Here is a 15,199-nt window from a genome sequence, read left to right as displayed (position 1 = left end):
CTCCTCCTCCTCCTCCTCCTCCACCTCCTTTTCCTCTTCCTCCTCCTCCTCTTCCTCCTTCTTCTCATTGTTTCCATTATTTTCTTGGAGATTTTTGGGTCGGTTTCCTTTTTTACTTCTTTAGCTCAGTGTTTTATTTTTATTCTCATATCAATGAATTATAATTGTAGAGTCTCACCCTCCCGCATGTACTACCACCAATATAAAGGCTTCCGTTCAAAAACTATTTCTGACTTTTTAGCATTAATTTTTTTCACTTCTCTGCGGGCCTGATTCTATCTCATCTTTCTGTTAATTTTTAGCAAGTATGTATAATCTGTTCACAAGTAGATGGTGTGTTAGCTGGAGATTTAATGATGGGCCATATGCTTTCCTTCCCAGAACTGTGTAGCTTTTCTCCATGCTCTTAAGGAAGTCCAGAGTTCACTTGATTTTTATGATTTGCTTTTGTTTCTGTTGTTAAGATCATTTTGTTGGAATTGCTTTGAGAGAATGTTTCTTTTACAATCCACAGTGAATTTTTAATCTTTTCTATTTTATTTTACTTTATTTTTTATTGAAACATGATCCTGTATTTCCTGCTGCCCTTGAACTTACTATGTAGCTCAGGATGTTCTTAAATTCAGGAGGTGGTTCTCCTGTTTCAGCCTTCCGAGTGTTGGGATACAAGAATGTATCATCATGCCTGGTTTATTTTATTTTTTTTCAAAGTTTTATTGATAAACAGATAGCAATGAGACAGTTTCAAATCTAATCAGAAGTACATTTTCAACAAATAATACACTGCATATATTCTTCTCAGTGGTTAATTGCTATACAAGAAGTGGACTTGTGATCCTATTTACAAACACCATTAGAACAAATCATTCTATTCTTTAAGAGAATGCAACTATATATCTATCCTAACCACTTTGAATACACGGATACAAAATGGACATTCATAGGTATACCCCATTTTTTCTAAGTTCCATTATTGAATATTATAGGTGTGTAAACTCAGCAAAATATTCTAAAAGAGTCCAGTAGCCCATTATAGCATTGGGTCTTCTGTTTAACTGGCAATGTCAGAAATTAGGGGACCTGAGTCCCTCACAGCTCAACATAACAGCATGGCTTTATTTCCTATATTTCGTCTTTATACTTTTCTACTGGATGGTTAAGACCAAGGTAAAGCAGGACCTATGCAACAAGAGTTGTAGCTTTTTGGTCTGAGAAGGTCAATGAAATGCCCTCAGGATTTATCCTGAGATCCTGTACCTCAGATTGTAGAACCTTTGTCAGTGCAGCCATGTGGATGAGTCATAGCCATTGCTTGGCCAATGTGCTCTCTGTGAAAGCCTGAGGGAGTGTCTTCTCCCCATGTGACTCTCCTTAGGCACACTCTACGTCATCGATCACTTTCCTCTTTGGCCCCATAATCTTCTTGATCAGAAAATTTGGGACACTACCGAGGTACATGACGTTACAGTACAAGTTCTCATATGTCCTGAGTCTTAATTGACCTTAGAAGGCTAGGGCCAAAATGTTGGCTTTCCTTGTAGCCCTCCTTTTTCTCTAATTTTGGTCTGCAAACTAGGTTGTTAACCATCCAGAAGACAAGCTTATTGTTATTATCAAATGATTTAGGCTATCAAGCTTAACCTCACTATCTCACTGCATTTCAAACATCTTAGGGAGGGGATGATTCTGTTTTTTTTTTGACAGAACCGGGGATTGAACTCAAGCCATTGCACTTGCCAGGGAAGTGCTTATTCCACTGAGCCATCTCCCTGGCCCCTATCATGCCTGGTTTAGATCTCATCTTTAAAAAAATTTTTTTCCAGTGTTACGGATTGGATCCAGGACCTCACACTTGCTGACCAAAGTGCTCTACCACAGAGTTACACTTCTATACACTCTTCCCCCAACCCATTTATAAAAATTTATTCATTTATTTAGGCTTTTAGAAGCAAGGTCTCTACACAATTCAGGCTAGTCTGGAATTCAGTATAAAGCCAGGTTGGCCTCAAACTATAAATGAATAGAAAGGTTATGTATATCTGTGCACAATGTGTATCTTTCCTTCAATGTTTAGTTTTTTGTTTTCCATGTTCTTTAGTTTTTGTTACCTTTTCTGGCTTTCTGGGGAAACCCTGGGTGTTTTTATCTCTTTCTGTATTGTGAGCCCATTGGAGCTTATTCATTTTGTATTTCTCAGTCGATTGTCTACCATAGCATAGGTGCTCAGGAAATTTATTTTTATTTTATTGATGCATTTTAGATATATATATAGTGATAAAATTCGTCATAGGGAATTGGTCCTCAGACATGGTATGTCTTCCTTCTCTCTCCCCTCCCCTTTTCGGGAAATATTTTTAGAAGGATTAAATGTAGATTAACTTTGTCCCTTCCAGTTGACCTCAATCAGGTGTTTTGGGTTTTTTTGTTGTTGTTGTTGTTTTTGGCCTCTTTGTGACAGATTCTCACTGTGCAGCTCAGGCTGGCTTTGAGCTCACTTTGTAGCACATGCTGGTCTGGAACTCCCAGTGACCCTACTACCTCAGCCTCCTGAATGCTAGGATTATGCCCAGCTTCCTCAATCAGTTTTTTGTAAAGTTGTTCCTGCTTTATGCAGATTTGGGTTACCATGGTGCACTTGGAACATGTGTATTTGTGTATATATGCTTTTTCAGTCATTTATCTTGGCCAGCTCTCTTTTGTCAAGTTCTCCCCTGCTCCTTAGTATGTCTGTCATAGCTTTATTGACATTTAATTTTAGGTACTTTATCTGTGGTATTGATGGATGCTAGGAACTAAAGGCTCAGAACAGACATGGAGTGGTGCTAAGGAATCTAGAGATCACAAGTCTACCAAATATCTAAAATTCAAAATATGCTCAATTTTGCTTTTAGAAAGTCTTCATTGTACAAATACAGTCACCAGTGATAACTTCTCAGTCTATTCTTTCAGTCAAGATTGGGAGGGTACTTAATTAATTATTTGGTGTTTGTGAGAGGTGGGAAATGACCATTTCTCAGTGGTAGTGACTAGGAATTTATGGCCTGCATATTATGGTAGGCTTTTTTTTTTTTTTTTAAGAAAACTCTTAAAGTTTCTCTATCACGGGACTAGGTGGTGGGGATAATGTAACAGGTGGGTACGCAGGTGTAACCTGCACAGCTGCCTAGAGAATGACAGCAGCCTCAAGGTTGTGACTGATGAGGGTGGCACTCCAGCTAGGAGTGGATAGGGCTGCTGGCAGTGGGAGGGCTGTGCAGCCAGGGAAGTAATGCTTTAACTTACAGAAATGCCAGGGATTCTGCAGGCTGGCACGCTATGGTTTGAGAGTATGAGTTCTGCTTTCCCTTGAAGAATGAGCCCCAAATTGAAGATTAATGATCTTATAAAAGTTTATGAAAGTGTGCTTTTTTGTTTTAGTATGAGGATAAAAGTTTAAAATGAGAGCCAGGCCTTGTGGTACACTTCTGTAATCCTAACACTTGGGAAGCTGAAGGAGGAGGATCGTTGTAAGTTTGAGGCCAGCCTGAGCTACATAGTTAGTTCCACGCCAGCCTACATGTCATAGCAAAAGAACAAAGCACACAGAAGTTTAAAATGTAGGGAGGGGAGAGAGAGGAGAGTTAAAGGGGATGAAAAACGAGCTGAGAAATGTTATCAACATCTACCAACTCTCCAAGATGGTTGTAATCATTATGTTATAAGCATGTACTAAGAAAACTTAAAAATTTTAAAAATACAAATTGAATTTTAAGTGAAAGTTTAATACATTAAGTAAATTTCACAGTTTTTAAATTCAATAGATATATTTGAAATATGGGAAAAGGATACTGTACTAAGAGATACTCTATGGTAGTATACTGTTACATCTTTCTAGTACCTCTAACATGTTTATTTTTTCCACTTAATAAAAAGCTCCAAGATGGGTGTTGTGGTGCATGCCTGTAATCCCAGCACTCAGGAGGCTGAGTTTGAGGCCATGCTGGCCTACATACCAACACTCTGTCTCAAAACAAAAAATAAAATTAAAAAAATAAATTTAAAAAAAGCTCTCAAAGCAAAGATTATGTTTTTCTTGTTTGTTTCCTTAACGCTTAAGCTAAGCAAGATACCTGTGCAGAGTACTTAACTAGGATTATTTACTCAGCCAATAGATGAACGGACCAACCACCAAATGAATTATTGGAAGATAATGAACCAGGAAATGCTGGCCAAACACTGTATTAATTTGGTTTTTGTTTTGTTTTTGAGACAGGGTCTCACTATGCAGTTCAGGCTGGCATTAAACTGTCAGCAGTCCTCCTGCTTCAGCCTCCAAGTACTGGAATTACAGGTGTGCACCACCATACCCAGCTTCACCGTATTAACTCAGAAGTCCTGAAAATGTTTGCAATTCCAGCAAATTTGGCATTAGAGTTAGACTGATAGTGTGAGAACCAAGTAGGATAGGTAATGGCCAGAAAACACACTGTGTCATTTGTGCTATGTTTTGATGGCAGGAATAATTTAGTGGAAATTCTACAATGATATTTCTTTCTCTGAGTATATGGCAGGACTACACGAAGAGAATGCACAATTACACAAATGCATTTAGCTTCTTCATAAAATTGCTTTAATGTCAAATATGTGAACATTGAGTATTAAGCATTCAGAGAATAAATTTCTATTGTGAAAAAATAACAAAACAATATAATTGACTCAAGGAGCCAGAAATATCTAAGAACATTTCTGACAGAATCGTATCTCAAGTACTATGCCTTTATCTTTGGTGAAACCTAATTATGTCATGGAACATTTTGTATAATAGTGGCTAAACATTATAGAATGCCTTGGCTGTACCAAGAGCCCTCCCTATTCCAGGTGCTCCTTGGATCTTTACTCTTGGCAACAGCTGTTATTTCCATCTACCGATGATGCTTAGAGAGGTTGCATAATTGTCAGGATCACCAATTAGGAAGTAACAGATAGGTGTGCCCATCTATCCAGGGACTTGGCACCCACCCTACCCACTACACAAACTTAAATCCATCTATGTTTAGATCTGTTTATGAGAGGAAAGATGGATAAGGAAAAACCTAAGTATGCCTTTATAATTTCATTCCTGCGTTTCATAGAGACAGACACAATGTACATCTAAAAAACCTGTGTCTCTTTTTGTGGAACTTACACCGCCCATGAGACTCTGCAGGTATTTTATCTTCAGATTCTCTGGCAACCGTGGTTCAGCTTCACATGCTGATTGGATCCCTTACTGTGGCTTTCAGATTTTTCCTTGGGCTGAGGGTGGACAAGCTCCTGTCACACTTACTGAGCCCACACAGAGGAGCCCTGCTGAGAACAGCAAATATTCCTTAAGTTTTCTGTTCTATCATAAAAAAATTCACACTAATTTTCCAGTTACCATTGGAATTCTGGTCACAAACAACAACTACTGATTTTATTACCTGAAGGAATCTATTGCAAGGATATCAAGCAGCTCACAGATCATGCAGAAATCCTGAAGAAACAGATTTGGGAAATAAATAGAAAGCTAGAAGGATGGGAGATTTGGAGCCATAGTCAGGATTATAATAGAAAGAGATGGTGATGGAACTGCTATTAACTGATGTATGCATTTGTGTATATTCTTTCTTCATTGATTAATTATATCACTGTTAATAAAAAAAATCAAAACAATGAAATGGCCACCACAGGCTACTGGTAAAATTAATTATATTTATATAATAAAACACTGTTACCATTACTAAAAATATTGTAGTAGACTTAAACATACTCATGGAATGGTATCCAGGATATAACAAGTGCAAAAGTTCTCAAATATTTAATGTATGTATTTGGTAGAAGGTCTCACTATGCAGCTTGGACTCATAGTGATCCTCCTGTTTTCAGCCCCTGTCCCATTGCTGGGATTACAGGCATGTGCCACCATGCCCGGTTTCATTGGCCAGCTTAGCATGCTTGGCAGCAGGGCTGGTACTGCATGTGGTGCCTGGGATCAAACCCCAGTCCCTGCAGTTGCCTAAGCAGGCACTTAGTCCACTGAGCTATCTCACTGGCCCAAAATACTATTAGTGTTAGTCTTGTTTTGTTTTGAAAATGTTTTTTTTATATGATAAGAGACCACTACAAATCAGCCCTGAGCAAAACCTAAATTAACCAATTGGCTTTTCATGTGTACTTGCGAATCCATCCAAGGCTCCTTGTCAGGAGATGGGCAGTGGACTCATAGTAAATGGACCTCCCTGAGTTACTGGTCCCTATTGAGGCCTGTAAGGGCAGGTGAAGTGGTGATGCCTCAAAGGATAAGACAAGATCACAGTCAAGGACACCTGGCTTCAACCTCCACTAGATAAAGATTGTAGCCTCAGGCATCTCACTCCTGGGTGGAGTCCTTCCTGGAGTTAACATAGCTCTCCTAAAGGAACATTCTTGACTACACCCTTCCCTTGTTCTGATAACTAAATAAATAAGGGCCACCCAGAGAAGATCTTGTCTTAACCCCAGAGAATCTTGAATTCTGTGAGAAGGTTTTGATCCTTCTGGAGCCCTAAAATTATTCCACTTGTCTCTTTTTTATTTAGCCTTCACTGTCTGCTTGTTTGGGAGACTGTGAACCTGATCAGTCCACAAAACTAAGAGTAATATTAACCTGATACGTATTTATAGAATAAATTTTGAAAGGGGACAGACTGGTAACTGTTATCATCCCTGAGCACTTGAGTCACACAATTCTGATTCATTATACTTTATTTCTGTAATAGCTGAAGTATTTTTAACCAATACATATAAACTAATGAATTCCTTTTGTAGCTGGAGACTTTATCAGATCTTTTCCCCTAATACTTGCAATAAGGGAATGAAAACCATATTTGGCTTTCTCTGCTGTATATACTAGATCTTCTCACCAATCAGAATTGATACTTCTTTTTCCCACACTCCTCCACCCTCCATCATGACTATTTTATCAGTATTTGAAGAGTAAATAATTTTACAGTGCAGTTTTGTGACTGCTATAGAGTAGGTAGTGGTGTGCTTTTGAGTATTGCTTTAGGACAGTACATGAATCCTAACTTCATTTGTGTTTTACATGTTTCATCATTTGTTATTATTATTATAATTATAACCACTTTCTTCGGTCAAAAGATAGAATTTTATATACCAGCTTATACATTAAAAGTGCATATTATATTTGCAGGATTGTTGTATTTCTAATGAAGGACAAAATTTAGACTTTGAGTAAAAAAATTTAGGTAAAGCTTTTGAAATATCTTCCTTAAACTGTTTATTTTATATGTATTGAAATTTGGCATAAAGCTTAAAACTCATTTTAGTTTGATCATTTTTAATATTTCAAATTACAGAATTACACTTATCTAAAACTTATAGGACATTTTGCTGTAACAAGTTAAGCATATTAAGAATAAAAATTATGATTTTTGTTGTCTTGTTTGTTTTAGTATTCCATATTGGAAGAAGAGTTTTTCTACATGAAAAAAATGCCTTTATTTAGTAAATCACATAAGAATCCAGCAGAAATCGTGAAAATGCTGAAAGACAACATGGCTATTTTGGAAAAGCAAGATAAAAAGACAGACAAGGTATGAGCCCAAAAAATAACATTTCAGACCAAAACTATAGCCATTGTCATGAAAAACATATAAGTATTTATATATAGATTGAAAAGATAGCATTCAAAGGTGTTGCAAATGTTCTATTTCTTGACCTGGGTAATGGTCACAAAGATGATTATACTTAGCTTTCCTTACATGTTGAAAGTACTCTTCTGTGGATTCATCTCAAAATTTAAGAATCTTCTAGCTCTTAACATTAACAGTTGTTTCAGTTGGACATAACTATATGGTAGACTCCTTTTTAAAACATAGTATCTTTGGACTGAGCATAACTGTGTGTTCCCCTAATCCTAGTGCTTGAGAGGCTGAGGCAGGAGGATCTTGAGTTTGAGACCAGCCTGAACTATGTAGTGAGATCCTGTCTCAAAAAATTAAAAACAAAAGCAAAAAAGTAGTCTCTTGCTACCATGATTTATTTAATTATGTAATCTATCTCATTCTACTCATTTCTTAATTTATAATTTATATGCTACAAAGTAATAAAACTATGCTTGCTTTAACATGTTGAGAAAACCAGACCATGTCAAGTGAAATAAGATACATAAGTGTAAGTATCGTATGATTTCTCTTATATGAGAAAAATAAAAGATGGATAACATGAAACAGGGAGATAGATCTTTTGCAAATGGAAATAGGACCAAGAGATGTGGGGGAGAATTCAGATGTGTTGTGTACATATACCAATTCCCTGCGATGAATGTCATCACTATGTTCTGCAAACACACTAATAAAAATTTTTAAAACATCAAAAAAATGTAATTGTTAACTAAAATAATCTGCTTTATGCTACCTATATTAGTGTAATGAGTTTTTTATTGAGATTTACTTCACAGACCATGTAGTTTCCATTTAGAACATTCACAATTCAATGACTTTTATTATATTCATAAGATTGCACAGCTATCACCACTGCCTGATTCTAGGTGGTGAACCTAAAACCAGGTTCACCCAGTAGAAACCCTGTACCCACTAGCAGGTCTCTCTCATCATCCCCTCCCCCACACCCTGGCACCCGCTGTTCTACTTTCTTCCTCCATGGATTTACCTATTACTTCTTAAAGGCAATGAGTGGTTTATTTTTAAGTTCACATTTAGAAAAAAGATGGTGGTAACGTATGACAAATAAGTGAATTGACAAAGAAAGTTTATGAGCTTTGCCAAATATGATTTCATATTTGGTCCATTAAAAGATCAGGAAAAATGGGGATTTATTGAAAAACCTTAATGTAAAGCTTTAAATAAAGACTAGTAACTGCACATAAGTCTTTAAAACAGATTGAACTTAACTTTCTGGAGTAACAGTTCTATTTAACTACTAGCAAAATTAGATTGAGTACAAGTTAAAGTAAAATTATTTTAATTATGTCTACTAAGTATAATATTAAAAGTTTCATATAAATTTTAATAGTATTTTCCAAAATAAAAAGTTGTGTTTATTAATGGTTTCTTGTGTATTTATAGCTGCCCAATGCTCTTAATTACAATCAAACAGGACTTAAGATATAGTTTTCTAGTTTAATGATCTGAATTTTTTTATATTTTTAAGCTTTAGTGGGGCTGGGGCTATAGCTCAGTGGTTGGGTGCTTGCCTAGCATGCATGAGGCCCTGGCTTCAATCCCCAATACCACAAAAACAAAAAATGGTTAGTATACTTTTTGATCACTAGGCTTCAGAAGAAGTGTCAAAATCACTGCAAGCAATGAAAGAAATTCTGTGTGGCACGAATGACAAGGAACCCCCAACAGAGATGGTGGCTCAGCTGGCACAAGAACTCTACAAGAGCGGGCTGCTGGTGACACTGATAGCTGACTTGCAGCTGATAGACTTTGAGGTGAGCGACTTGGGAAAAGATGGCAGCTCTGGTTTTCAGTGTCTACTTATGTGATTATCAGTATTTGACTTTTTCAATTGCCCATGTAGTTAAAAATTTTTTTTTCTAAAACTTTTGCAAGTGCCCTCATTTTTAAAAAATGCAAAAACATATATACTACACTAAAGTTTTATGCAGGTATGTAGCACAGTTACATAGACTAATAACAATAATAACAGATAACATTTGTTGTGTGCTTACTATATTTCAACAGTTTCAAACTTTCTTTTTTTCTCTCTCTGTCTCTCTGTCTCTGTCTCTGTCTCTGTCTCTTCCAATGATTACATGACTGAGCCCAGGTCTTCACAGTGAGTGATAGCCTAAGCTTTTTAAATTTTTTTAGTTTAGACTTCACTAAGACACTAAGTTTCAGGCAACTTTTTCCTGCCTCAGCCTCCTAAAGCACTAGAATTATAGTCATGTGCCACCACGCCAGGCCTTAATTCTTAAAACTACCTTTGTGTCTAATCCTGTATTATTTTTTTAAATCTTTTTTTTTTGTGATACCAGGGATCAAACTCAGGACCTGGTGCTTGCCAAGCAAATACTTATTCCACTGAGCTATCTCCCTGGTCCCCTAATCCTGTATTATTAACCATAGGTTCAAATTTAGTAAGTTATCTGCCCCAAATCACTCAGTTACTAAGAGCTTCAACTGGGATTCAAACTCAGACAATATCAACCAAAACAGTTCTTTTCATTAAAATATTGTATCAATGATGTGTTAAATGCTAGTAATTTGTTCAATGCTAGTCATATAAGATATGTATCTTTTTTTTACATTTTTATTAGTATATATTTTCAACACGTAGTAAGTATATTCACCTTGGGAATTGGTGCGTACACACATGACATCTCACTCATTTTTATCCCCCCCATCTCCTGTTATATGTCTAATTAAGGATAGTTGACTGGCGGTATAGCTCAGCAGACCTAGTGCTTGCTGAGGTAAGTGCAGGGCCAGGGTTTGATTCCTGGCACCACATGCCATGCTGGCCCTGCCCTCCCCGCCGGGTGTGGTGAGCCTGGATGGAGTCCGGGTATGGTGACACATGCCTGTAATCCCAGCACTAGGGAGGCAGAAATCAGGAGGATCACTGAGCTGCTTAGTAAGACCCTGCACATACACACACACCCTTAAAAAAACAAAAACTAATTTAGTCATTTTCAGTGAAAATTGCATACATAGGCAAGTTTTGACATTTTTTTTAGGTGATGGAATTCTTGGTTTTATTTTGTTTCTGCCATAGTACTTTGGGTACTATTAGTTAAGCGCTTTTGTCTCCTTTGATTCTGAGACAGAGGAGATGTGCAGATTTCTCAAGTGAATTGCTTTTAGTTTTGTTCCCTGAACAAGGGAAGGAAATCTACTTAAAGTGATTGCAGTGAGTTGGCCAGATAAGGTCAGATCCCTGGGGAGTCTGTAAATACCCCAGCCTGTTGCTCTCAGGACAGGTTGGGTGGGAAAGACTCGGCTGCCTGGACCGAGCTAGAGGAACGTGGAGCAGGACTGCTCAGGAGATAGCCTGCAGGTGGGGGCTGGAAGCAAGATGAAGGTCTCTAACATCCTTTCAGATCCTCCTTTATCTCTTTCTCTCATTCTGTTTCTCCACCTTTGACATTTTCTGGCCCATAGTCTTTGTTTCCTCTTGCCTGGCTTGCTCACTCTTCTCCCCCATCTGTGTCACATCTTTTTCAAACTGACTGTATGTGGAATTACAGTATATTCTTGCTGTGTTTCTATATGTTTATATTTTTATTTACTTTAAGTTTACATGTTGTGAGCATTTGCAGAAGTGGTGGCATAGTAGAAATGCTTGAGTTGGAGTTGGAATTGTGTAGTCTGAGCTCTGCCATTTAAAACTTAGCAACTTAACCTCACTGAGCCTTCCTTCCCATCTGCAGAAGAATAACAATATAAACTTGAGTGGCTTTAAGTTTATGTGTTATATCATATAAGAAGACTAAATACAAATGCAAACTATATACAAATATCACTATCAGATAGTAGTATTTTCATTACCTCTCTTCATCTAAAGTGAAATCTAAGCTGGGTGGTTGTTTTCGTTATAACCCTTGATTCTTTGGTTGTTTTGTATTTGTTTGTCAGTAATAATAAATAAAAAGAGTTAACACTCAGATTACAGTTATGGCTCTATAAGTTTCTCTTGTTCTGCATGTTGTCTGAGAATAACCACATGTTAAACTATGATCATCATGATTCAAATGTTAGTTGAGTTAGTTTATGAGATTAGACCAGTTTTGAGAGGAGGGTAGAAGGAACCTGAGCAAAGATTTTAATTTTTTGAGGAATGACTTACAGAGGAGATGTCATCAGATTCAGTGTTGGAGAAGCTTTGAGTAGCCACAGAACATCAGTTTCAAAATAGTCTCCAAACGGGGCCAGGGAGATAGCTCAGTAGGATAAGCGCTTGCCTGGCAAGCACAAGGGCCTGAGCTCAATCCCCGGTTCTGGGGAAAAAAAGTCTCCAAGGAATGGGAAGGTAGGAGGAGAAAACCTTAAGTACCTCCCAACCTTGTTCACCACTAGCTTGGAATAGGATATGTGGAACAGTAAGAAATAGTTACACAAGTTTCTCTTATTTTATCTGATATTCCAGGAATAAATATAAAATCTAGAGAGAAAATTCACTTGAAAATTATTTGGATATTAAGACATTCAGTTTCCTGAATACTAAATACTGTTATCTAGTAAACTTTTGCTCTGCAATCCCTGGAGAAAAAAAGTATCTTTTTAAATATATGAGTTTTCTATGAAGATAAAGTCTTAAAATGCAGAGAATTAGTTACTTTTTAACTTTATATAAAATGTACATATATTCTTTCCCCCTCCAGAATAATATACTAAATACAGTAAATAATATACTAAATACAGAAGATTTGTTACTGTGATGAAACATTAGACAAATCTTAACTTTATTTATTCCACTGATCTAATAACAATACCTGAAAATTCAGTAGATGCAGCTTGCCTTCTCCAAAATAAATAAATACTTCTTGGTTAAATGAACGAGCAAATGAATGAATGGGAAAACAGTTAAAATTTAGAACAGTTCCATTTTAAGCATTTTATCAGCTATTATCATATTTTAAGCATAAGCACTTTATCATATTTCCAGTAAAGAAGCAGGGTTACTAGTATTATTAACTTACTTGTAGAACTGTGCTGTGTGTCTTAATGAACTGAGAGAGTGATCAGCCTTCCGGAGGAAACTTTCCTCCTCTGCCCTGTAAACTATTGATAGCTTACCACAGTTCTTCCTGCCTTCAACACATGTTGTAACGACACAGGACTTCCACCCCCTCCAGCTCTCTTGGTTCATAGGCAGCTCTGGGAACCCCCTTTTGAACTGAGACTACCTGGAGTACTAAGACTGATTCCCACATGCAGATGTGTGTCGGCTGATTGGCTGGTTGTTTGAATGAAATTAAGAATTAGAATTAGATCAAAGCAGAGGTAAAAGAATTGAATCAAAAGAAGCTATCCTAAGACATAACAGTGAGCTGTTCTTCTTGAGGAATTAGTGAATTGTTCAGAAGACAATGCACATTTCTTTATGTGATAATCTTATTTCAGTAGATGAATATTCTCTCACTGCTTCTCTGAGGATCAAAACAGTCATTTGATTGTAAAATTATGATATGTTTTTCTAACAGGGAGGAAAAATTATTTTAGGGATAGGCTGAAGCTCTTGCCAGATAATTTAGGAGGGTGGAACATCCTTCACAGAGAACAAATGTGAACTTCTGTTTAGAAGACAGCTTTCTAGGGCTTTTTTGTTAGTTATAAGATTACTAGACAGCATTTGGAAAGAAAAGACTGAGAGAAAAGAGCCTAGATTCCTTTGCAGAGTGAAGTAACAGAAACCTGAGAAAGGCCTCTTTTGGCTAAGGTTAGTAGAGATAGGAAATAGAAGAAAGATAGGAGAAGATTTGGAGTGGGGTAAGGAAAAGTTAGCTGGACAATAATAAACAGAAGAAGCTTAAGGAAAAAGATAATGAGGTAGACCAAAGGCAGATGTGCCTTGCAAAACTAGGGTGGATACAAAGTCAGTGTGGGGTTCAGGTAGAAATTATTTGAAGTTATTTCTGCATGCTGTGCTTACCCTTTGTTATCCTTAAACTGTTGATAAAAGAGCAATGTAGTAATAGCAATATTGAGTGAAGGAGGAGGACTGGTTTTCTACACTTGAGGTTAACAGTGATGTTGAGAAAATAACCAGTTAATAAGGGCTGAAAGTAGCTAGGACTGGGTTTGGAACTCACCCTGACAGTAGCCATGGTAACTCAAGGCCATGATTTTGGATCAGGTAGTAGGGACTAATTCAGGAATCCTGTGACAAACTCATTTCTTCTTTAGAAACCCAGAGGAAGGACTGGGAAGATAGCTCTGTGGCATAACCACCTATGTAGCAAGCACAAGGTCCCAGGTTCAATCCCAGGTACCTAGCATGGTGACGCATGCCTGTACTGCCAGCACTAGGGATGCTGAAACAGGCAGATCACTGTGAGTCCAAACTGCATAGCAAGACCCTGTATCAAAAGAAAAAGAAAAAGGAAAAAAAACCCAGAGGGAAGTAGCTCTTTGGGCTGAGGGAAAGTACTGGGGATCCCTTAGGCCCCTTAAGTTAAAAAAAAATTATTTAACCATCCAATCTTAAACTTTTCAAAAGAAAAGAACTATGCCAACATATTATGAGTCATTTAAAAAATGACTTGTGACTAAGATTCGAAGGCTGATGATTTTGTAAATTCAGGATCAATCTTAGAGCTGTATCTTTTGTGGTTTGGCTACTGTTCAAGACATAGCTTTTTGACTAATTTTGGAAAGCACAATGTGATAAGAGATTAAGGGAATAAAGAATTTATTTCAGATAAAAGTTGATGCACTCATTTTAAAAGCAGATGTGCCTTGCAAAACTAGGGTGGATACAAAGTCAGTGTGGGGTTCAATAAGAAAGCTGCTCAAAGATGAAGAAAACTCTACTGTGTAACTTCATTTCTAAAGATTATTTCTTTCACTGTGGTCATGAAAAAGAAATGGTATCTGACCTCAGAAGGTTCAAGTTACTTGTCATGGATTGTTTTCAAGTAGATAATCTATTTGTTTGCTATAAAGTCGTTTTGTAACATGAGGATTATTTCTTGCTACTATCAACCTAAAATGTAGAATCTTACACAAAAATGTGTAAGCAAAGGCTTTTATTTGAGTTAAGAGTATAGATAGCCACTCAGAAAACACATATTCTAGTTGTCCAGAATAAGTGCTCTAAATTGGCATCTGAGGGGCCTGGTTTTAGAGATGTGAAGAACAAAAAGAGATGACAACAACCTGATGGTTACAATTGTATTAGGCCACAAGGATAGTATCGGTCATTGATTGCTTGCTGCTAACTCCCTTATGCATTCCACAAACGATTTAGAGATAGCAGGAGCCAGTCACTCTCCATCTATTACTATTATTATCAGCACTTTACAGTGAACTGAGATGAAATGGTGAAAGATTAAAATTAACTAGATTGTGAGGCTTTGCATCTCAGAGGATAGGATGGCTGTCCCACAACCCATGTCTGCTAGGCCCAACAGAGGTTTCAGACCCTCTTCCTGTGTATCTTTACCACATCTCACATGTACAGAGAGAGAGAGAGAGAGAGAGAGAGAGAGAGAGAGAGAGAGAGA

General features: G+C 37.1%; 1 protein-coding gene across 6 annotated transcripts in view; it reads left to right on the top strand.

The window, feature by feature from the left end:
* Positions 1-15,199, top strand: part of Cab39l (calcium binding protein 39 like) — a 156,594-nt gene that overhangs the window by 88,285 nt on the left and 53,110 nt on the right. For all 6 annotated transcript variants that reach the window (XM_023717291.1, XM_023717294.1, XM_023717290.1 and 3 more), the window contains 2 exons: positions 7,455-7,595; positions 9,296-9,460. In XM_023717291.1, the coding sequence (XP_023573059.1) occupies positions 7,485-7,595; positions 9,296-9,460 (276 nt within the window). In that variant the 5' untranslated portion in view covers positions 7,455-7,484. The remainder of the gene's footprint in view (positions 1-7,454; positions 7,596-9,295; positions 9,461-15,199) is intronic.

This window comes from Octodon degus, unplaced genomic scaffold (genome assembly GCF_000260255.1).
Source record: "Octodon degus isolate 3935 unplaced genomic scaffold, OctDeg1.0 scaffold00051, whole genome shotgun sequence".
In the NCBI taxonomy this organism is placed as follows: domain Eukaryota; kingdom Metazoa; phylum Chordata; class Mammalia; order Rodentia; family Octodontidae; genus Octodon; species Octodon degus.
The sequence above is the reverse complement of the archived record's forward strand: the minus strand, read 5'-3'. Positions and strand labels throughout refer to the sequence as shown.